Source organism: Eurosta solidaginis, chromosome 2, assembly GCF_040869045.1.
Source record: "Eurosta solidaginis isolate ZX-2024a chromosome 2, ASM4086904v1, whole genome shotgun sequence".
NCBI classification, from domain to species: Eukaryota; Metazoa; Arthropoda; class Insecta; order Diptera; family Tephritidae; genus Eurosta; species Eurosta solidaginis.
This window is the reverse complement of record NC_090320.1, coordinates 286,614,874-286,638,500: the sequence shown is the minus strand read 5'-3', so window position 1 is coordinate 286,638,500 and position 23,627 is coordinate 286,614,874. Positions and strand designations below refer to the sequence as shown.

Below are 23,627 nucleotides of genomic sequence, written 5' to 3'. Positions count from 1 at the left end.
AACATAAATTTAAATGAGATTTTGTTGTTGTTTCGGATTATGCTACACACTTTTAATATAACCATTTTTTATTTGAGTGTCAAGTACACTTTCTTTGAAATTTTATGGAGCTATGAATGTGCGATGTGATAAATTTTGTTCAGAAGGGAAATTCTGTTGTTTTTTCACCTTTTTCAAATGAAAAAGGATTCATATAATTCCTGGATGACCAAAAAACATAATAAATAACACAAGCTTATGGAGTGAATTAAATAAAATTTGTTTTTTTGATTAGCACCAGTGCCACATTGATACAGAAAAAGATTGATTTATATGAATCCATCAGTTTGAATTACCAGATGGGGCATAGCAGCTTAAGTGAGGCATATCGGAACAAAGAAGTAAATAAGTAATTTGAGAAGGAACTCGTATTACTAGAACAGTTTAAGTTGCTGGTTGTAAGTAGAATCAGTTGTAATAAATGTCTAAAGCATTGGCTACCATTTCTTCCTTCGGGAGATCATGCCTAGGAGCAGAGAGATGCTACTTGCATTACAATCTCAGAGCTAGTCATACCAGATTGATGACTCTAAATGATGACTAAACTAGAGTCGGTCCTAAAAACGTTTACCAGTTTAAGATAATACAAATTACCGGGAGTAAACACTCAAGGAACTGTTTTTACCAAAATTAAAATGATTTTTCGCTATGGCAATTTTTTTTTTGAGTGGAGCTGAGAAAAATGTTTTGGAAAATTCACCATTCCGTCTTTATCGTGTAGAGATCGCGATCACAGATGACGGCAATATTAAAGTTTTTGCTATGTAGCTGTCATCCTCAACATGACCGGATGATGCGTAAAAGAGCGAAGAAGAGCACATAGAGCGCAATCACTTGCTACTTACCGATCCTAAAAAATATTTTGACATTCCATGAATACAATAAAATCACCTGCTTCGCATAATATTAGAGTCACCTAATGTTGGGTGCCAATGATACCTGCTTTTTCTTAAGCTTTGGGGGAGAAAGGACTGATAAAATTGGTCCCATGTAATTAATACACAGCGTGCAATTATTAATCAGTTTTGGTGCGACGGTGGCCTATCAAATATTCCGCCGTCTTGTGATAGTACAGGCCAAAAGGTTGAAGTTCTATTTAGTTTTAGTATCAACCACAGCATCCATAAAAATCCCCGGAAATCATCATCATCATCATGGCTGACCCGAAAGGCTTACTCTTCCTTTAAAGCCAACGATATCTGAGTTTTCTTAAGTTTTGAGAGAAGGAAAGCTGATAAAATTTAAAAAAATTCAAAAATTTAAGGCGCGATAACTTCCGAAGAGATTTAAGGCCGAGCTTCTCTTCGAAATTGCGACGTGCTCTTCTTATTTTTTCCTATAAATTGGCGGAATGGGACCTACTTGTTTTATGTCGACTCCGCAAGGCATCTGCAAGGCAGAAGAGTTTTCACTGAGGGCTTTTCATGGCAGAAATACATCCGGAGTACTTGCTAAATACTGCAGGGGGGCGACCCCGCTTGGAAAAATTTTCCTATAATTGAAAAAATATATTTCTAAATGTTTGATGTTGCCTTGCCCGGGGTGCAAACGCAGCATCTTCGGTATGGTAGGCGGAGCACGCTACCATCACACCACGGCGGCCGTGGTACAATAAGTAAACACACAAAGTACAACTGCTTATCAGTTCTGGTACAGGGAGAAGCATGCATCTATATGGGAATAGATGGGAATGAAAAAGCGGATGAACTAGCTAAAAAGGGTGCATCCCTTGAAGTTTGCTCCGTAGACGTCCCAATTAGACTGGGCGGGATTAAGCGAAGGCGAGAGGTGCACATGATCGACCAAGCAGGAAAGGCGTGGGTTCAAGCGCAGGGCTGTAAAGTGTCGAAGATTATGTGTAGGGCTTACAACCTTAAACTAACAAAGTTACTTATATCATTAAAAAGAGAGGACTGTAGACTCATGACGGGTATTCTGACTGGACACTTCCTTCTGGCGTCACATGCCTTTAAATTAGGCCTGGTCAGTAATAGCAGATGTAGGAAGTGCGAGCTGGAAGAGGAAACGATCGAGCACGTTCTGCGCTCGTGCCTTGCGCTTGTCAGGCTAAGACTCCATCTATTAGAAGTGATACAGCTGTCATATCTAGAAGCAGCAAGTGGCTTAAGTCCTAGGAAGCATCTAGTATTTGCCAAGAGGACAGACGGAGTTTTGATAGGGTTTTTCAGTTTGGTGGTTAAAACAAACTTCTGGTAACACTACGGACATATTCAGTCTATGTGAGGTCCTAATGGACCGGCCAGTTCAACCAAACCTAACCTATCAGTTCTGTTGATATTGGAGCCTATGAAATATTCTGCCGTCCTGTGGGTTCCCAAAACTGGTTGGAATATCAGTCCACACGGAATAAAGAAAGTTTTATCCAATTTTTATATCAACCAACGCGCCCATAAAAACACTTCGAGTTCAGAAAAACTTCCTAACTTTTGATAACTAAGCACAAATCCAGAAAGCAATAAGGTAGAAAATAAATGTTGACTTTAAATGGAAAATTCACGAAGTTGAACGAAAAAAAACTTCTTCGTTAAATTTCATGTGGCATTTAAGAAAAAATTTGTGGTTTAACATAAGTTTTTATTTAACTTAAAGTAACATAACTAAACATAGCATTACATAACATAATATAATGTGACATAACCATAACATAATATAACATAACATAATAATACATAACATAACATATCATAACATAACTTAACATAATATAAAAAAATATAACATAATATAACATAACATAAAATAATATGACATAGCCATAACATAAATATAACATAAGATAATATTATATGACATAACCATAACATAACGGAACATAACATAACATAACTTAACAAAATATTAAAAAATATAAAACCAGTATTGTGGTCGGCAAAAGCACTTCGAATGTGAAATATCTGCTTCCCAGCAAATATTCATTCGAACGGCATAAGACATGTACAATTTTCATATTGAATTCCCTTTATTCCCTGCCTGACAGAGAGCCTTTCAAAGTGGAATTTTTATTGAGACTGGCATACAATCCAATTTCCAACCAACTTTGCATTTGGTTAAATTATCTAAAAAAGAAGTCATTTACAGAATTGACATACCTTACCACACGAGCAATGAAAATAAAGTATGTAACACAATTTGTATTGTATTGATAGGTAGATATGTAAGTACAATTTACACACGTACACACTTACGTATAAACGTACACTTCCTGCACACGGTCTTATTATTATTATATTTAGAGCCTCTCCCTCTCTCTACCCATCAAATAAGTAGTACAATTCTTGTTATGTTATGCCTTTTCGGGTTAACCAAAAGCAAATTTCAAACCGAAAAAAGTCAAAATTCATACAACCATCAAAACCACAATAAGAAAATAAGTGTATAAAAGAGAAATAAAAGAACAATTAAATCCATGTTAGGTACTTCATTTTGTGGTTTTTCAGAAATGCCAGTTGTCAACAAATAAAAATGCTGTTACATTTATTGACTACATACAAATACGGTTCACTTGTATGTATGTATGTATGTACGTATGTATGTGTTTATGCATGTGAAGAAAAAAGCATTCATATCCATTACAAGTGCAAGTCAGCAAAGTGTAAATTCTAAATAGGTCACGTAAAATGGATTTTATTTTTTTTTTTTTTTATGCCGCTGACAATGTAAACTTTTACGGTTTAATTAAAATGGATTGTTACTCTGCACTTAGTCAGGCAACCAACTGTAATGTTTTGTTTTACAAATGCATACGTATGCAAGTACGAGAGCATACAAGTATGTTTGTGTGTGTACACTTTCAATTTAGTATGATCCTTGTTTCAAGAAGTATTAAAAAAGCTAAGGCCGGGTAGAATTTGATAAGTTAAGTATTAAGTGAACAATACGCTCCATATAACAACACTGAGCACAAAATTAATTTGTAAAAACTAATTTTATAAAGTATGAAATTGACATAGCATAACATAACATAATACAAAACAACATAACCTTACATTACATAACAAAAGATAACATTTTATACCATAAAAAATATAACATAACATAACAAAACATGACGTAACATAACAAAACATAACATAACGTAACGAATTTAGTGAAATACCGCTTATTTTACACCCTCTACTAACGTTCGTATCTATAACCTTACATTACATAACAAAAACATAACATTTTATACCATAAAAAATATAACATAACATAACAAAACATGACATAACATAACAAAACATAACATAACGTAACGAATTTAGTGAAACAGCGCTTATTTTACACCCTCTACTAACGTTCGTATCGCTAAATTGTTGAATAAATAACTCCAATATTCAATAATGCAAAATGGTCTTTATTAGGCTACTTTAAAAATACTTCACGTTAACACTTATACTTCGCAACCCATAGCGTGCTTAAATCAAACTGATTCCCCATGCCTCAGCTGGTGCTGCCCTTATACTCTTCGGTTTCCTCGTTTGCATATTTCTAGGCATTTCTAGAATTTACTACTTGTTTACCAGCTATAAACTACAGTTCCACGTTTATAGCTTCTCGCATAGCAATATGGGCGATTATTGCATACTTTTGTGAGTGTCTCAGTTATATGCATGTGTATGTGTGAGAACTACTTTGCTGATGATTGCATAATTTTGTGAGTAACTCTCCGCAGCTGTATGTACATATGTGTAGACATAATTAATGATGGATTGTTTATGTAGATACAAATGACTGCGTAGTAACGGCTTAGAGATGATAGTATCTCTTAAAAAAAAAAAAAGTATCTCTTAGTGTTGCTAATATTCGTCACAATAATATGAACTAACACAATAGAAGATAACACGGCATAACATTAACCGACTAAAAGTCAAAGCTTGAAATCAAAACCCAGTATACAGCTGTCATTACGCAAAACTGAAAAACTAAGACTGAAAACTAAAACTTTTAACTAGCAGCTAGCTTTCCAAACTAACCGAAATCTCCAACTTAAAAAGCTTTAGTCAACAGTTTAAAACACAGAACTTAAAACTTACATACATTTCTTAGATCTAAAACACGAAATTCAAAACCGGAAACTTGGGATATCAAAAGTCAAGCTTAAGCCCGAAAACTGGAAACTTTAAACCTAAAGCCAAAACTCAAAAGCAGAAACTCTAACTAAAGCTCAAAAGCTCTAAATTCAAGTTCAAAAGCTTAAGTGGTAAAAGTCAAGCTCAACTCAAAAAGTTTACCTAACAGCTCAAGTTCAAAACCTAGAAAATTACAACTTAACTATCAAGCTCAGGTATCAAAAATCAAGCCTGAGCTCACAAACTCGAAATTCGTTATTGAAAATTCACATCCAAACGCTTAGGTAAAGAAGTCAAGCTTAAGCCCAAAAATTCGAAAATCACAACTGAAAATTCAAAAATCAAAAATTAAGCTCAATCTCAAAAACTCGATCTTCAAAACTCAAAAATGAATATCAAAGCTTAAGTGTCAGAACATTAAAGCTCAAAACTCAAATATGAAATCTAAAAGCTTAACACTCAAAAGTCAAACTAAAGCTCAAAAGCCCCAAATTTAAATCTCAAAATTAAAATCGAGCTCAAACTTAAAAGACTGAGTATCAGAATTAATAGTAAAGCGCAAAAACTAAAGTATAAAAAGTCAAGCTTAAGCTCCACAGCACGAAATTCGAAGCTTTACAGTAAAATTTAAAAGCTTTAATTACAGGGTTCATGTAAAAGCTCAATAGCTCGAAACACAAAACTTAAAATTAAAATCGAAAAACTTTAGTATCAAAGACCAAACATCAATTAAAGTTTTAAATTCCAAAGTCACTCTCTAAAAAGATAATCTTAAGCCTTAAAGAACTTCAGTCAAGCTCCAATTGAATTGAACAAATTTTTGAACTTTATCTGGAAGTCAAAAATCCGTAATAAAAATAAATAAATAAATTAATTAATTAATGTAAGGCACGATAACATCTGAAGATATTTAGGCCGCGTTTTATTCCAATTTGCGTAGTGCTCCTTTTAATCTTTCCAACAATTTGGCGGGACCTACTTGCTACAGCTCGATGCTGTGTAAATCCTCAAAATTTTACCGGAACTGAAATTAATACTATTCCTGGAAAACTCTAAACACTAACATTCGCAATCACAAAGCATAAGACAAAAGCTCAAAACTCAAAACTGGAATTTCATATTGAGTCCCTTTTAATACGAACATTTCAACTTACGTAATAGAGAACTAAACACATCAAAAACCTTAAAGCCCTTACTTCATTGAGATATAAAAAAAAAGATCAGTCCCTTGATCAAGCTCAAAGTCTTTGTCTTCCATTTTTACTATCACTGCTATCTACCACCTTCAGTGTACAATCTCACCAAACAAAGTTTTTCATAACTCATGCTGTGAGTAAATCAGCCGATGTGCCCTATCAACCGCAACTGTTTGCCACAGCTTCATTCACGTCAAGGCCACCCGCTACGTAGCTGACAAATAATTCCTGCAAAGCTCAAGATTTTGCGAATTACAAAAGCACACAAAATGACGGAAATAATTTTACAGATAATGTTCGCTTACTGCGGATCTAGGGAATATCCTTAGACATGAGGGGTATGGATGTACTAAAAGAGTGAGTAATAGTTAAAGCAACTCTGTTTGAGTTCGTGAGTTAGTCTGTGAGTGCCATTGAATTGAGTCGTGGGAAAATATGGTTAAAATTGAGCTTGCATCAAATACGCTGGTGCCAAAAATTAAAATCGTAAATCATAAGTGCAGTGAATGGTCACAATAACCTAACGAATGATGTGTGTGTGTGTGTGTGCGGAGGGAAGGAGTGCGCAAATTCAGTGTAAAAAGCTTTAGTGTAGCTGGGGATATGGCATAAAAAGCAAAAGTAAAATTCTTCAATATTTACATATTTAATATCATTCTACAATATGTAGCATCTCCGACAATATCAGCCACAGCATGAGCTTTAGCCAATGTTTTTGGATGAGTTGAACGTTTTGTTAAGCTTTCAAGCATTCATTACTAAGCTTGCCCCTCTGTTTTGTACTATCTCTTAGTACAAACATTTTTCTTTTGTGGTTTTTCATTTTGCATACATTTTCATTTTTCCCCTAGCTTCGTTTTTACTCTATCCTCTACACTCTCCTCCCTCCGCATCTCTCCCGTGCGTTTAGCTATCAGAGAGCATTAAATGTGTGCGGCGTGAAATCAATAAATTTCATACTCAGTTTGAAAAGTTAAATTAATTTTTTTTACAAAATGCAACAAAAACTATAAAAAATTGGAAAAACACAACGACTAGTACATGCAGGATTAATGAATTTGTCAAAGATCAATAAGTTGGCAGGTTTGAGGGTTGGTTTATTGTATTTAAGTTTGGGTTTGAGGTTATGGTAAAGTTTTGTGTTTATTATAGTTATTACAAGAATAGTGAAAGTACTCAGAAGTGCTTGTGAGAGGCTAGGTTTTAAGATATGGTTGAGGTTGCTGGCAGCTCTTTGTCGTTTATGAATTTGGCAGACTCTGATGCTACTTCAAAAACCCAAACCCTAATTTCTGTGGATTTGTTTTCACCTTCTTTGAACGGCATATTTTACCGTTGGATTATTTTTAATGCTTTACTTTCAGGGGGACTTAAACAATACCAATAAAAACTAATATGGTTGCAGTTTGTTGACCTTGTCATCAAAAGTTAAAATTTTTTTGTTTAGAGCAGCCCTGGCCTTTCACCTGGGTAATCAAATCCAATCACTGTAACGATACAAAATCGCAAGTGTAGTGAACTTTTCGCTTATCAACGGAAAAATTTATTAGGGAGTTGAACGGAATAACCCTGGACAAAAAAAGAAATAACATAAAGCAAACCCACAATAAGGTCAAACGACTAGAATAACTGACTTTTACCTTCCTCAGTCAGGCACACAAATCGATCAGTAAAAACCACCCGCGGTTGTTTATGAACACATAACACATGCACATAAATATACAAAAGCATCAATTTTGACAATACCTGCTCTTGTACCTACGAACTATAAACACAAGACAAACGAGAACAACAGATGAGAACGATAATTGATAAGGGATGACGGAAAATCGTTCTAATATACATCATAACCAAAATTGAAAAATCCATAACGCTGTACGCATTCGTCATTTCAAGTTCAATTATCATTACCTCGAACTTAGGCGTTTGACGAAACGGCGCCCGAGTAGGAACCCATCAATGCGGCAGCTCCAATAACAATAAATACCAACTCTTCTGAGGCAATATTTTGATGACAGTGCAGAAATCAATCACCATGCTCCAACATGTGCCCACAGGTGGTGATGGAGACGCTGCTAGAGCTAACTCTCTTATATATAACAATCGAAAAGAAAGCCGACGCATTACTGTGAATTTAGGTAAGGGAACTTTTTATCCCCATCTTTTTATCCCCTCCTTCCACCATCTGCTGGTTAGGGGACTAGAACATCTTCGTGGTAGGCATAGCTGTCGTAAAAGGCGAAAGAACTAGCAGATCTCACATGGTCACATAAAAACGTTCCCGATTTGGTCGCGCTAGGTCCTTAATGATGTTAACTTCCGGAATGTAATCGTAACTGTGACTGGAACAGTAATCATAAACATTTGAGTTATTGTAACTGTAATCGTACCCATTACTATGACCCTTACTGTCACCGTAATCGTTACTATTACTGTAACCATAGGCGTAACTGTAATAACCGAAGCCGTATCTCTAAAAATCAAGTTTTTAAAGTAAAAATGTCGAGCGCCGCCACTCCGGCCTCGCCACCACTGCCGGTATATAATAGAGCCTACGCTCCCATCGGCGATAAAGTGATCTACTTGAAAGTAACGAAATATGAAACACCTTGTTAAACATACCATATCTTATTGCAAAATTAGATTATGGCATACTTAGCCCAAAATAGCATGTTCTAAGCTTCGCTAGATGTATTTTTAAAAGAAGTCTAACGAAATAAGAGTTATTCTAAAAAATTATATAATTTTGTTTCCGTCAAAATATAAATACTTTCTGTTAATGCAAACATGTGCTTTTCTAAAAAAACGCGATAATTTTACATGCTTTAGCAGCTGTTTGCAATGGTAAGAGAGAATTGCAAAAAAAAAAAACCAAAACCCCAATGCTGCTACTCTAAAAAACCAAAAATTTTACTACTAATACGAGTTTCAGAACAACTTTTATTAGTCAGAAAAAAATTCGCACATTCAAATCAAATAAACGCATGCAAAAAAGCAACAGTTTTGCTAATGCATAATAAACATGCACGCACACACACACGCATATATAAACATGGACTCGAAAAAAACTTATTCTTCTATTAATGTGCTGTTGTTGGCCAACTTGTTGACAAAATATTCGCTGGCCTTCATTCACTCACCATTTTGCTTGGTGTTTGCCAAAAACTGTACTAAGGTTTTGCCCACTCATGACCATCAGTCGGAGCATTGCTCTGCATTTGCTTGAACACTCACCGGACACTTAGAGTGCGCCTAAGTACTTCTGTGTGTGTGTGTGAATGTGCTGTAATGGGCATCCCTCATTCATTGCACCATTTGTTGCTACATTTGACTCGCAGCCGTGTTGTTAATTTGCCGTTTATCGCTGTCAACGCATAACTTTTGCTGTTGCCAAGTCAGCGTCGTCGTTGTGGAGTCATCTGCAACCCTCAACCCCTATCGCATCACATTTAACTTTGGTTTGCTTGTTATCTGTTGTTAAGCGTTGACAACTCTGCGGGCTAAGCAAAAAACAAAAATTGCACATTGTCATTCCGAGAAAATTCAGTTGAACAATTGTTGCTCTGTTTAAAATTTTTTTAATTAGATTTCTTCTATTTAGTTTGTGCGTGGTTGTAGTTGAATATTGTACTCTCATCTGTTATTGGAGAGTTGATAATGGGAGTTGTTTTTGTCAAACTGAACCAAATAAATTTTTTGTGCATGAGAATTTCATATACAGCCCAATTCTAAATTTTCCCTCGGAATTTTGTTCACGCGGTTTTTTTATTCCCGCGGGAAAATTCCTCTAACTTTTTTCTCCTAGGGAGAGCAATAATTGGGGAATAGGAATTTCGAATTTTCGAAGTCGGCTGTTTTGTCAATTGAAATTTCGTTGCGAATTTCTAATTTTGTTTAAGAAATTTAACAGTTTAACTATTGATGCGAATTTGTTTGAAATTAAGAAATAAAAGTATAAACAATGCACAGCATTTCATATGGTATTCACTGAAAGGAGTAATGAATTGGTGCCACAGCAATATCAACAAAGGAACATAAGAAGCAGAAGACGGCAGTATAACACAAATCCGCTGGAGTTGTCTGCTTCCATTCAGCAAAGCAATTTTCTGGCTCCCAAGTGAGTTGAATTCGTCTTTCGTCATAAGCCAAAATATATTTAAGCCTTCTTAAAAAATCCTTGCGCAATTTCTGGATGGCTGCTTCAAACTTGCTTATGATATACTTTTCGAATTAAAATAAAGAATATTGTGGTAGAATGTACATATTTATTTGTACAAATAAGTGTCCTTTCTTAAAAGAACCAATTTACTTTAACAATTTTGATACATTCCCTTTAATTTAACAAGTGAAAAAACTCGTAAGAAATGGTAGTGAAATCTCCCTCTCACTCATATTCATAATACCTATTTTTTCGCTTTTTCGAACATTGTTCCAAATAAGAGGAATGGGAGAAGTTATAAAACTCACAAGGAATTTTTATTTAGAATTGGGCTGATAAAGCATAATAGAATCACGAGTTATATTAAACAAGTAAGGAAGTCTAAGTTCGGGTGAAACCGAACATTACATACCCAGCTGTACACTTGAAATGCTGTTGTTGTTTGTTTTGTGTACTTAATAGTCTTACAAGGCTGCGCTATAATACATATACATACGGTTCTATTCTGAACTGATTTTTCTTCGAGTTATGGTGGCCGAAACACAGAAAATTGCTTAGTCATAATAGGGGCGGTGCCACGCCCATTTTTTTTAATTTGAAATTTTTCCTATTTATTGTTATAAATCCACTTGGGAAATGAAATACCATTGATATAAAGCTCTTTTTTGCAAAGATATAGCTTATTTTATTCGTCTACGACCCTTTTAAAAATCTTTTATATAAAAGTGGGCGTGGTCCTTAACCGGTTTCGTTAATTTTTCTTCAAAACATTCCTTATAGTAAAGGCAACCTCTCTGCCGAATTTTGTTACGATAGGTTTAACGATTTTTGATTTATGTTTAATACTATTTGTAAAATTGATTTTATCACAAATGGGCGGTGCCACGCCCATTAAAAAAAATTTTCTCAAATTTTTATCAAGAGTCCCAGTATCAGTCCACACGTCAAACTTCAACACTCTAGGTGCATTATTTACTAAATAATCAGGTTTTTTGTGTTTTCCAAAATGTTATACATAAAAGTTGGCGTGATTATCATCCGATTTCACTCATTTTCAATACCAATCTATGGTTCCAGATAAGCTCGTGTACCAAATTTGGTGAAGATATCTCAATATTTACTCAAGTTATCGTGTTAACGGACAGACGGACGGACGGGCATTGCTCAATCGAATTTTTTTTCGGTACTGATGATTTTGATATATGAAAGTCTATATCTATCTCGATTCCTTTATACCTGTACAACCAACCGTTATCCAATCAAGGTTATAATATCCTGTGTACAAGTACAGCTGGTTATAAAAATCAGCCAATTACACGCAGACATATACGTAAAAAGACGGTTACCGGTGCGTATACGAAACATTTTTTTAAATGTTATGCAGGATAAAAGAGTTAAACTATGTAAGTAATAAAATATTATAAAAACATGGTTTACTGAACTGTGCAACGAGCCCTCTGGGTACACTCCGGTTCCGTCGTCATGAAGTTCGTAGTGTAGGTGGAGATACTCCTATTTTGACTCCCGGTCGGGCCCCGCACGCATGTCTTTTATGAGACTATGCGTCAACTATCGCTTAGCATAGATAACCTTGGAATTATTGAAGGCCGGTTCCAGAGCGGCTCTGAGTGAGTAAGTTTTATTTATAACCACAAACGAAACCACAACAAAGAGGTCAGAAAAGAGAAAAAGGACCGCAAGACACAGAATTGGACAGACGAGTGGTGTTCATTCGCAAAGCGGATATCTGAGCACTATTGAACGGATAACAAACACTATCTGTGGCTTTTCTCCTGTGACTTTTCTCGCAGAGGCAAGGATAAGGATATAGGTGATCTGTGCTTGCATATGTACGTGTGCACAAGGGTGCTCAGTCTCCTTTCCACTTGTTTGTGTTGGTAAACGAACTAATACAGAATCTCAAATGCTTCTGTTAATTTAGACGACAGAGCTAAAAAAAAGTATTTAGCAAATGCTGGGAGCTCTCTCGACTTTTGGTGCACTGACTGTATTATATAGTGTTCAAGCCGAGACTTTTTTATGAATAGTATAATGCCCAAGCCTATGTTTCTAATGTTGAAACAGAAATAGAAACATTGTTGAATATGCACCGAGCTAGCATTGTTAACGGAGGGAGTGACCGCAACACGGGCTATAAATAGGCTTGCAGACACTGTATATGTATTTACGAACAATGCAACAGTCATACTAGTGTCGACTTCAATCTTAACACGGCACATTACTGTCGAAAGTTTTCAACCCCAGCTGTTCGCTTCATAACCCATATGTTTATCTCGAGAGAGGAGTGAGGTATTGCGCTCAGATGGTGCAGGAACCTGATGAACTTACTTAAGGATAGTTTACGCTGGTTTGCAGTGCGTTCTTTTATAACATGAAAAACTTTGACAATGAGCGATTTATTTACATGGTGCTTGTCTTCAACTTATCTCTAGACTGTCGCATCGTTCAATGTGATCATATTACAGCGCTCCCGAGAGTGTCGAACTTCAACATTAACGGTGGTTGTTATTGGTATTTAACCGTCGGGGAGTGCCCTTATCGCTGCAACAACAACACTTGGCTGAAACAAATCTTATTATGTCAAGTTTTCGGGACTTATAGAATTGTTCTAACGATTATCGATACTATGTCGGACCCATTTCATGGCAGTCTCTGTATTATTTCAATATTTTTTTTTTTAAATGGTTTCGGGGTGCTTTCTAGAAGCTTTTGATATCATTTCGGCACTGTCTCCGAATGATTTTAGTAAGATGCTGAAATTCTTTCGGGATTGGTTTACAGTTACTTCGAGATCTATCATGGATCATACCATGATTATTTCGCGGTTATCTTAAGGATAGTATCAGGCATGTTTCCCGATCATTTCGGGGGTGTTAAGGAATGTCTTACGGTCTATTTCAAGATTGGTTCAGATATCATTTTGGGATGACGCCGAAAACCTTTCAGTATAATTTCGAGACTATTATCGTTTGATTTCGGTTTGATTTTGTGACTATTCCTGGAATGCTTTGGCTATTAATTTAATATCATTTCAAACTTTGCAAGGTTTGTGTCAAAATCATTCCAACATTGCTTTAAGATGGTATCAGGTATGCTTCAAGCCCACTTCGTGCATTTCCACTATGAATTAGGAACTATTTCCGAATTAATTGCCGTTCATTTCTGAACTCTAGAGGTATCCCTTCGCGACCATTGCGATATTGTTTCAAAGATCACATAGGGACTATTCAAAAATATTTTGGAGATTATATCGGGATATTTACTAGGGTGAACATACAAAAAACAACAGAAAATGTAAGGAAATGTTTGTATCTCACAAGTTAAAGGTAAAATCTTATAACATAGACAAAGATATCTATTTTTATTTCCTTTAGCTATATCACTTTTAATTTCTTTTTTTGCAGAAAAAAATCAATGCACTCCAGCAAAGCGCACTAATCAAAAATGTAAATCCGCTTGATGCTGCAAGCCAACGAACGATAAGTAATGAAATCGAGCTGTCAAAGAGGAGAAACACTGGAAGGAAACATAAACGAATAAAACCAGAAAAAAAATTCAACTAAAGCGAGGAGAAAATTGCAACAAGCAACGTAAAGGCACGAAGAAGAGAAGAAAATAAATCGAAAGCAAAAACACCAAACGAAATATATTGGAAGTGAGAGGAGACTATATATGCCACAAGGAAATAAACAATTTACGCAAACCGATGAAATTTAATAAAACACTTAAACCATATTGTGCAATAACAAAAACAGACAAAACAGCAATAAAATAAATTAGAAATAGGGCGAAAGAAAAAGTGAGAAACAACTGCAAGACGACGAATGAAAGAAGACTGCGGCGCATTAAGGAATTGTAAAAGCAACGATGTTAAACAAAGCGAATAAACAAGGAAACATTTAATAAATTTGCGCTCATATGCGAGGAACGTGAGTTTGGGAAGGGAAGGAGAAAATATTACATTTGTTGCCTCAATAAGTAATCAATCAATAGTTGCCGGAGACAGACGGCAAACAGCTAAAGATAACGAGTAAGTGAGCCAAAGAGGGCGTGTACGGGATGTGCACGACTTTGGCAAATAAGAAGCGCTATAAAAAAGTATAGCATATGAAAGACATAAATAACTGTTGATGAAAGTAATAGTGCGACTGAAAAACAAAAATAGAGAAAACCAAGCTGAAAAAAAATAAATATTGAGTGAAGGAGTGGAGGTGAGGGAGAAGAGCTGAAGGAACGGGTTTAGGTCAAGACTGTGAAGCAGTTATACTGTGGACAAGGCATTGAAAGTGAGAAATTGAAATTGAGTGAAGCTGCACCTAAGGAGGTGAGGTGTGCTGAAGGTGTTAAGGGTACAGCGTTAAGAGAGCGGCCTTCAATAAGAGGCGCACAGTCCACACGCCCACACACTGATGAAGCTAAACGTAATTTGCTTGAAATAAACAACCAAAAATAAGATGACGAAGAAACGGCGCTTGGCGACAGCGACGCTGGCAGCTTTGGAGCACACGAGCGTTAACACCAATAACAACAAAGAAGAGATTGCACCTAACGAGAGCAAAAATAGCTTCAGTGATGTAGGAAATGCGCTTGAGGTCAGCGATACATTGTACGTAATGAAAACGGCAACGCTGGGGCCAGTTAAAAATAAGCGAACAAGTGGTGAAAGAAATGTGGAAAATGCAATCATTGGCACCCAAAATGCTGAAAATTATAGGCAAAATGCAAATAACGAAGAAACAGCTGCTGGAAGCCGTCAACTTACGGCAAGAAGGCTGAGTGGAATGAGAGAACGGCAGGTGGGATACGAACGCAAGATAGAAATTGATGCTGCGCAAGAGCAAGACAGCAAACATAATCAAAAAATTATAAATAACAGTAGCAACAATAAAACCAACTTAGCTCCCATAACAACCAAGCACCAAACAATAATGAGTAAGAAGACGCAGCAGCAAAATAAGAATTCAAAAAGCGCACTAGGAGCGGAAAAGCAATTAAGTAATAAAGAGCAACGAAAGAGTCAACAAGAAGAAACAGACAAATCAAAAAAACAAAAACTTCCAGATATATCAACACAACAACAAAAGGTAGAAGCACCATCCCAACTAGAGCTAAATGTGCAAACAGCGCTCCAACAAGAGTCTCATAACCAAATAGAGCACCAATCCCAACTGCAAACTCAGCGAAGTCAATACCAGTCGATTTCACTGCTTAACGACCACCTAGCGGATATTACAAGACAGCCACTGACCACAAAAATAACTACAAATAAAACAAGTTTTGATTATTATGGGCAGCAAAGTACTTCAAAGCAATTATCAACAACAAAAGTGGAGAGGAAAAATATTTTTATGAAATTGACATGGGCAACTAAAACAAAAAAGTTAACAACAACTAACTCGCCCACACAAACAACACTTGCAAAAATTGCAACAAAAACTTTAAAATCTGCATTTGAGTGGCCAACATATTCAACACACCCAACTAACAAAATTGCCACTATAACAAACTTTTCAACCCCAACCGCAGCAGCAAAAACAGAAACATCAATAATAAAAATAGGAGCCGCAGGAAAAACAACATACTTAGCAACAGAAATCAATGTTCGTACACCTGAAGTTGAAGCAACAGCAACATTGCCAGCAACACGATCCATTTTGAATGTTTCATGTCAAACTTTAACTGAGCAACTATTTGCAATAGCTGAACAATTTTGTTCAAATCATTCAACAACAAAGAGTACTACCATAAACTACAACAACAACAACTATAATAATAAAACGATTGCATCTAGTTTCGTTTGGTTGTTGCCTGTACTTTGCTTGTTGGCTGCTTTCGGTTGTGGTCAAGCTGGTTTCGCTTGCCTCAGTAATCCATGTGTTTTTGGTGTTTGCATCGATGGCTTAAATAGGTAAGTACATATAAAACAATGTAGGTGAGACCTCCGTACACATGATGACTCCGTCTAAATATATATATATATATATCAACCCACACAAACACCTTATGTCAAGCTAGAACCTACTTGAATGAATTTACATTAATGTTATTACTTTTCTGGTGTAAAAATCTTTGCTCGCCTTATAAGAGAGTGCAGAATGTAAACGTGAGTGAAGTGAGTACACTACAACGTAACGTGGGAACAACGCACACGATGCAGTTGAGGCAAGGAAAGGTGCTTCTAAAGAATTTTGGTTACAGCGTAGAAAGCTTGTAAATGTACAGTAAGAAATCTCAAAAACAACGGTTTAAAAAGTGGATCAAAAGGTCCTAATGGTGTTTGTGTTTGAAAGTAAAGCAAAGCTAGCAATTTGTTATCGTAGTGTTAACGGTTTTTCATCGATGTTGTATACCAAAGCATACCAATGAGTTAACGATTTTTTATCGATGAGGTATCGGATTTTTATCGAAACTTTATCGATTGAATATCGAATTTCTTCGGTCAACTATAACAGTGTTGTGTATATGCTATCAAGAGGTTTTATATTTGTTATCGACAAGTTATCAATTTGTGGTTGGAGTGGAACCAATTTGTAATTGGGTTCTTACGGATTTTTAATCGATTTACCATCGAAAATTTACCGGAAATAAATCGATTTATGGTCAAAAAGTTAGCGATTTGTTCCCAAAAAATTATGGACGTGCTACCGAAAATATATCGACTTTTTATAAAAAGTTTATCGATTACTAATAAAGTTTAAAAAAATGGATGTTTTCAAAAAGTTGTCTATTTGTTATCGAAAAGTTATAGATTTTTTATAAAAAAGTAATCGATATGGTAACGAAAACTCAGCGATTTCTTATAAATAGAAAAAAATAAATGTAAGGAACGATAACCTCCGAAGAGATTTTAGGCCCAGCTTCTCTTCCAATTTGCGTCGTGCTCCGGGACCTACTTATTTTATGCCGACTCCGAACGGAATCTGCAAGGCAGGCGGGTTTTCAATGAGAGCTTTTCATGGCAGAAATACACTCGGAGCGCTTGCCAAACACTGCCGAGGGGCGACCCCGTTTAAAAAATTATTCTTCTAATTGAAAAAACTTGTATCTAAAATTTTAATATTGCTTTTCCCGGGGCGTGAACCCAGGATCTTCGGTGTGGTAGGCGGAGTACGCTGCCATCACACCACGGCGTAATGGAATTGTTAATAATTTGTTTATCGGCGCACAAACCGTGCGCGCTTAGGTCCGATCCCTTTATAGTCTTCAAAAAAGTATGAATTTTAAAGCCCACAAAATTTCCACTTTAGCTCACTCCAGATGGTGCCTCCCTCTGTTATGGCTACTTTCCAGATTCTGCGTCCATACTTATTTTTTCTTTCTCCGTCTTTTCCGCAACTATGACTCCTGTGGGTCAAGACAAACTGCTCTTATCCTCATGTTTCATCCCTATTTTCGTATTTGGTATAGAATTATGGCATTTTTACATTTTTCGTAATTTTCGATATCGAAAAAGTGGGCGTGGTCATAGTCGGATTTCGGCCATTTTTTATACCAATACAAAGTGAGTTAAGGTAAGTACGTGAACTGAGTTTAGTAAAGATATATCGATTTTTGGTCAAGTTATCGTTTTAACGGCCGAGCGGAAGGACAGACGGTCGACTGTGTATAAAAAATGGGCGTGGCTTCAACCGATTTCGCCCTTTTTCACAGAAAACAGTTATCGTCCTAAAATCTAAGCCCCTACCAAATTTCACAAGGATTGGTAAATTTTTGTTCGACTTATGGCATTAAAAGTATCCTATACAAATTGAATGAAAAAGGGCGGGGCCACGCCCATTTTGAAATTTTCTTTTATTTTTGTATTTTGTGCACCATATCATTACTGGAGTTGAATGTTGACATAATCTACTTATATACTGTAAAGATATTAAATTTTTTGTTAAATTTTGACTTAAAAAAATTTTTTTTTTAAAGTGGGCGTGGTCGTTCTCCGATTTTGCTAATTTTTATTAAGCATACATATAGTAATAGGAGTAATGTTCCTGCCAAATTTCATCATGATATCTTCAACGACTGCCAAATTACAGCTTGCAAAACTTTTAAATTACCTTCTTTTAAAAGTGGGCGGTGCCACGCCCATTGTCCAAAATTTTACTAATTTTCTATTCGCGTCATAAGTACAACTCACCTACCAAGTTTCATCGCTTTATCCGTCTTTGGTAATGAGTTATCGCATTTTTTCGGTTTTTCGAAATTTTCGATATCGAAAAAGTGGGCGTGGTTATAATCCGATATCGTTCATTTTTAATGGCAATCTGAGATGAGTACCCAGGAACCTACATACCAAATTTCAAAAAGATACCTCAAAATTTACTCAAGTTATCGTGTTAATGGGCTGACGGACGGACATCGGCCAATCAAATTTTTTTTCGATACTGATGATTTTGATATATGGAAGTCTATATCTATCTCGATTCCTTTATACAACCAACCGCTATCGAATCAAAGTTAATATACTCTGTGAGCTCTGCTCAACTAAGTATACAAATAGTATAATCCGTAGAAACCTAAACGCAGGCCATGACCTCTAGCACTCCAATTATCCAGTTAGTAGTAGAGAACAAAGCCTTTTTCACCACGTATAAGCCCTCTGTCAGAGTTGTAGAACAATAATAAACTTCTAGTAAGATGAAGTGACCGCTTAAATGAATAATCCACGAGTTCCTTTGCTGTCCTCTCCATTCATACTAATATGCGAAGGTGAGTTTCGATCGGACCACCGAACCGGCCTTAACTTCATATGCGCTAAATCATATGCGGGAAAGCTGTTAAAATTTCCCAGCTGTATCAACGTTCTTAGCGGAAGATATACATTTTGTGCGTTTTTACAAATCTCAGATCTATTAAACCAAAATGTTCACGTACCAAATTTCTATAATAACCTACTTGTGTTACTTGACGTCCTATGATAGATAAGGGCTCTGATACTCCATTCTAGTTCTATCTAATCTGTGGATCAGAGGAAAATTGTTTGCAACTTTAGCCATAGTTTTTATACTCAGCTGAGCAGAGCTCACAGAGTACATTAACTTTGTTCGCATAACGGTAATCCGTAACGGCATAAACTAATCAAGATAGATATAGACTTCTATATATCAAAATCATCTGGGTGAAAAAAGAAATTCATTTAGCCATGTCCGTCCGTCTGTAAACACGATAACTTGAGTAAGTTTAGATGTATCTTGTTGAAATTTGGTATGTAGGTTTCTGGGCGCTCATCTCAGATCGCAATTTAAAATGAACCAAATCGGACTACAACCACGCCCACTTTTTCGATATCGAAAATTTCGAAAAACCGAAAAAGTGCGATAATTCATTACCAAAGGCGGATAAAGCGATGCAACTTGGAAGGAGCGTTGACCTTATGACGCAAAATAGAAAATTAGAAAAATTTTGGACAATGGGCGTGGCACCGCCCACTTTTAAAAGAAGGTAATTTAAAAGTTTTGCAAGCTGTAATTTGGCAGTCGTTGAAGATATCATGATGAAATTTGGTAGGCACGTTACTCCTATTACTATATGTGTGCTAAATAAAAATTAGCGAAATCGGAAGACGAACACGCCCACTTTTAAAAAAAATTTTTTTTTTAAGTCAAATGGGCGTAATCGGTTGAAGCCACGCCCAGTTTTTATACACAGTCGACCGTCTGTCCTTCCGCTCGGCCGTTAACACGACAACTTGCGCAACAAATGATATATCTTAACTAAACTTAGTTCACGTACTTATCTCAAGTCACTTTATCTTGGTATAAAATATGGCCGAAGTCCGACTATGACCACGCCCACTTTTCCGATATCGAAAATTACGAAAAATGAAAAAAATGCCATAATTCTGTACCAAATATGAAAAAAGAGATGAAACATGGTAATTGGATTGGTTTATTGACGCAAAAAATAACTTTAGAAAAACTTTGTAAAATGGGTGTGACACCTATCATATTAAGTGGAAGAAAATGAAAAAGTTCTGCAGGGCGAAATCAAAAGCCCTTGGAATCTTGGCAGGAATACTGTTCGTAGTATGACATATATAAATAAATTAGCGGTACCCGACAGAAGATGTTCTGGGTCACCCTGGTCCACATTTTGGTCGATATCTCGAAAACGCCTTCACATATACAACTAAGGGCTACTCCCTTTTAAAACCCTAATTAATACCTTTAGTTTGATACCCATATCGTACAAACACATTCTAGAGTCATCCCTGGTCCACCCTTATTGCGATATCTCGAAAAGGCGTCCACCTATAGAACTAAGTCCCACTACGTTTTAAATAATCATTAACACCTTTCATTTGATACACATGTCATACAAACACATTCCAGGGTTACCCTAGTTTCATTTTGCTAAATGGTGATTTTCCCTTATTTTGTCTCCAAAGCTCTCAGCTGAGTATGTAATGTTCGGTTACACCCGAACTTAGCCTTCCTTACTTGTTTTTATTGATATTAGAGAAAAATTACAAAGTTTACAAACGGCGATGGTTACTAGGACATAATACTGAATTTCACTCCTTCATCAGCTAGCTTCTCGGGAGCTGAGTATTGACCCCGAAATTTCCAACATTCATACTTTATGCTAGTCCAAAGGCAGATGCCTTTATCCACTCAACCATATGAATGCCCGGCTGCACCTCCATAGTGCCTTCGCTCTGATCTTCTATTTAACCAATGTTTAATGCAACCACTCAGTAGAAAATTGTTATGCACTTTTGTAGATTTGCATATTCGCTTTTATATTTTACACCTAATAACTCACATACTGCACTTGATTTCGCTTTTAACAAATCTGTATACATAGACTTCAGCCGAATCATATAAATCTTTCGCTTCACCAAACATCGTAGATATATTGCTGCTACTCACACCGCTTGTCTGTGCAGGCGCTTCCATGTGAAGTGGCTAACAAAATCCTTTGAGCTCAGGCTTCTACTACTTTTTTTACTACTCTAACTCAAGAACATCGTTGAAGTACGTTTATACTCAAACATCATTACATATTTGTTTAGCGCGTATGTGCACATCAAAAAAATCGTACATGGTCCATCAGTCTTATAAAGCCCATACAAATTCTTTCCGCGAACATGTACCGGTAAATGACCTTTTTCATTCTATTAACTTATTTGGTTTACACCAAACTTGTATATGATTACCACTCTGAGCTCGTGTTATAGTACTTTTTAGTAACTTCTCGAAAGAAGCAATGTATGGATAGGAAGAGCGCACAATGGGGCATTCAAAACTTGAATTCTTCTTAAATTGACTTATGCGGTTATTGCAAAAAACCATTGAAATAATATACAAAATTAGCAATATATGGATAGGAAGAGCGCACAATGTGGCATTCAAAACTTGAATTTTTCTTAAATTGACTTATGCGGTTATTGCAAAAAACCATTGAAATAATATACAAAAGTAGCAATATATGGATAGGAAGAGCGCACAATGTGGCATTCAAAACTTGAATTTTTCTTAAATTGACTTATGCGGTTTTGCAAAAAACCACTGAAATAATATACGATTTATTGTTGAGTTTTGAAGTATACGCAATTATTTAATTAAAAAGAAACTACAAAGAAAAGTTTTCATTTCGACTATACGTTTTAAAATATTTTGAGTGGCGCCCGAGCAGAACCTTGAAGAAAAATGGAAACAAATATAAATTTAAGGGAAATTCAGTCAGCGAAATATCAACAGATCAGAAATAGGTCATATGTTCACTCTTACAATGTTTTTAAATGCGCACGATTAAAAAGCTTTCGTAAATATGGACACGGGAAAAAAATTTATTTTTAAAAAGGAAAAATATCAGAAGAAAAAAAAAGGAAAGGAACAAGGCAAACCTGAATTAAAAAGTCCATTAAGTAGCGATAGTTTTGGTAAGTTAGAGTAATTTCAAATGAAAACTATGAGCATGAATGGTTATCTAACTATATTAAATAACATCGGCAACAAAAACAGATGTTTCTAATTGAAGTCTTACATGACACATGTCTGCGCAAGATTTACATTACTTACTTACTTAATTGGCACTTAACCGTTTAAACGGTTATGGCCGTCTAACAAGGCGCGCTGCATTTTACTTTGCTAGAGTATGTTGATGTCTGCGTAAAGCTCGTACAGCTCATCACCAAATCTTCTTCGGTACTCGCCATCGCAAATGCGTAAAGGTCCATAAATCTTTTGAGGAACTTTTCTCCAGATCTACATAGAGAAATTTTAATAGAGTGTTTATGTTAGTCCGCCGCAACAGCGCTTAGAGAAATAAGCTGGCGGACCATTCATCATCTATCAATAAAATTTCGTCAGGTTATTGCCCACACTTTGGGGAATGTAATGAGCAAAGTAAAGTTAAAATAAGAAAAGGGTGCTTAGTGGGTCTTATGCTAAGCTGAGAAAGGATGAAAGAATTTCAGGGCACCCCCCGAGGCTCAAAATCTTTAATACCAAATCTTTAATACCACACACCCGGGAACATGCCCGGCGCCAATATTTACTACTAAGAAACTTTCCATCTGATTTGCTAGAAGAGTCATATTACGCTCCTTTATTTCAAATGACTATATTTTTCCCGGAAGTAGGTCACATAATGGTCTATGAGTATGATTCGATTTGCCTTCGAAATTAAGTACATAGGTATCCTAGTTTTTTATTTGGGATACCTTTACTCCGGGAAGTAAACCAATGAGGACATGTTCTATAAAATAAGTACTGGTACAGAAAGTTCTGCAAATTTGGAACTTCCTATAGGACTTCGAGGAAGGCTTAGTGAAGTCAAGAAGTGACCGCCCATAAAAAAAGTTCCAAAACGAAGTGAAAAACAGATCAAAAAGCATTTATCTTACACTTAACGGCACGACGAAACGTCTTTGAAAATGAACCTAAGAAGGTTGCCAGGTACCCAGTTCTATTGCTTGTAGTCTGGAGAGAGCATTATTATTCAGAAAAAAACACCTTGATAGAAAAAATTGGCAGAAAGTTCTGATTTGGCAAACTATTTGTGAATGTGGGCTTTATCCCATGCCCCTCTGTACGGTGGGATTTATTAACGCGGAATTTATGTGAAAGAGTGTGTTCAAAAACGTCTTCTGACATTTCTAAATCGCCATAATGGTTAGTTTAAATTTTGGATGGACTTGGCTTC

At 36.1% G+C, this 23,627-nt stretch overlaps 2 protein-coding genes across 14 annotated transcripts in view; one reads left to right on the top strand and one right to left on the bottom strand.

Moving 5' to 3' along the window:
• Positions 1 to 23,627, top strand: part of eys (eyes shut) — a 457,691-nt gene that overhangs the window by 181,922 nt on the left and 252,142 nt on the right. For all 4 annotated transcript variants that reach the window (XM_067768337.1, XM_067768335.1, XM_067768336.1 and 1 more), the window contains exon 2: positions 13,892 to 16,395. In XM_067768337.1, the coding sequence (XP_067624438.1) occupies positions 14,942 to 16,395 (1,454 nt within the window). In that variant the 5' untranslated portion in view covers positions 13,892 to 14,941. The remainder of the gene's footprint in view (positions 1 to 13,891; positions 16,396 to 23,627) is intronic.
• The window catches only part of LOC137241108 (uncharacterized), a 471,192-nt gene that overhangs the window by 199,549 nt on the left and 248,016 nt on the right, over positions 1 to 23,627 (bottom strand). The window lies entirely within an intron of this gene.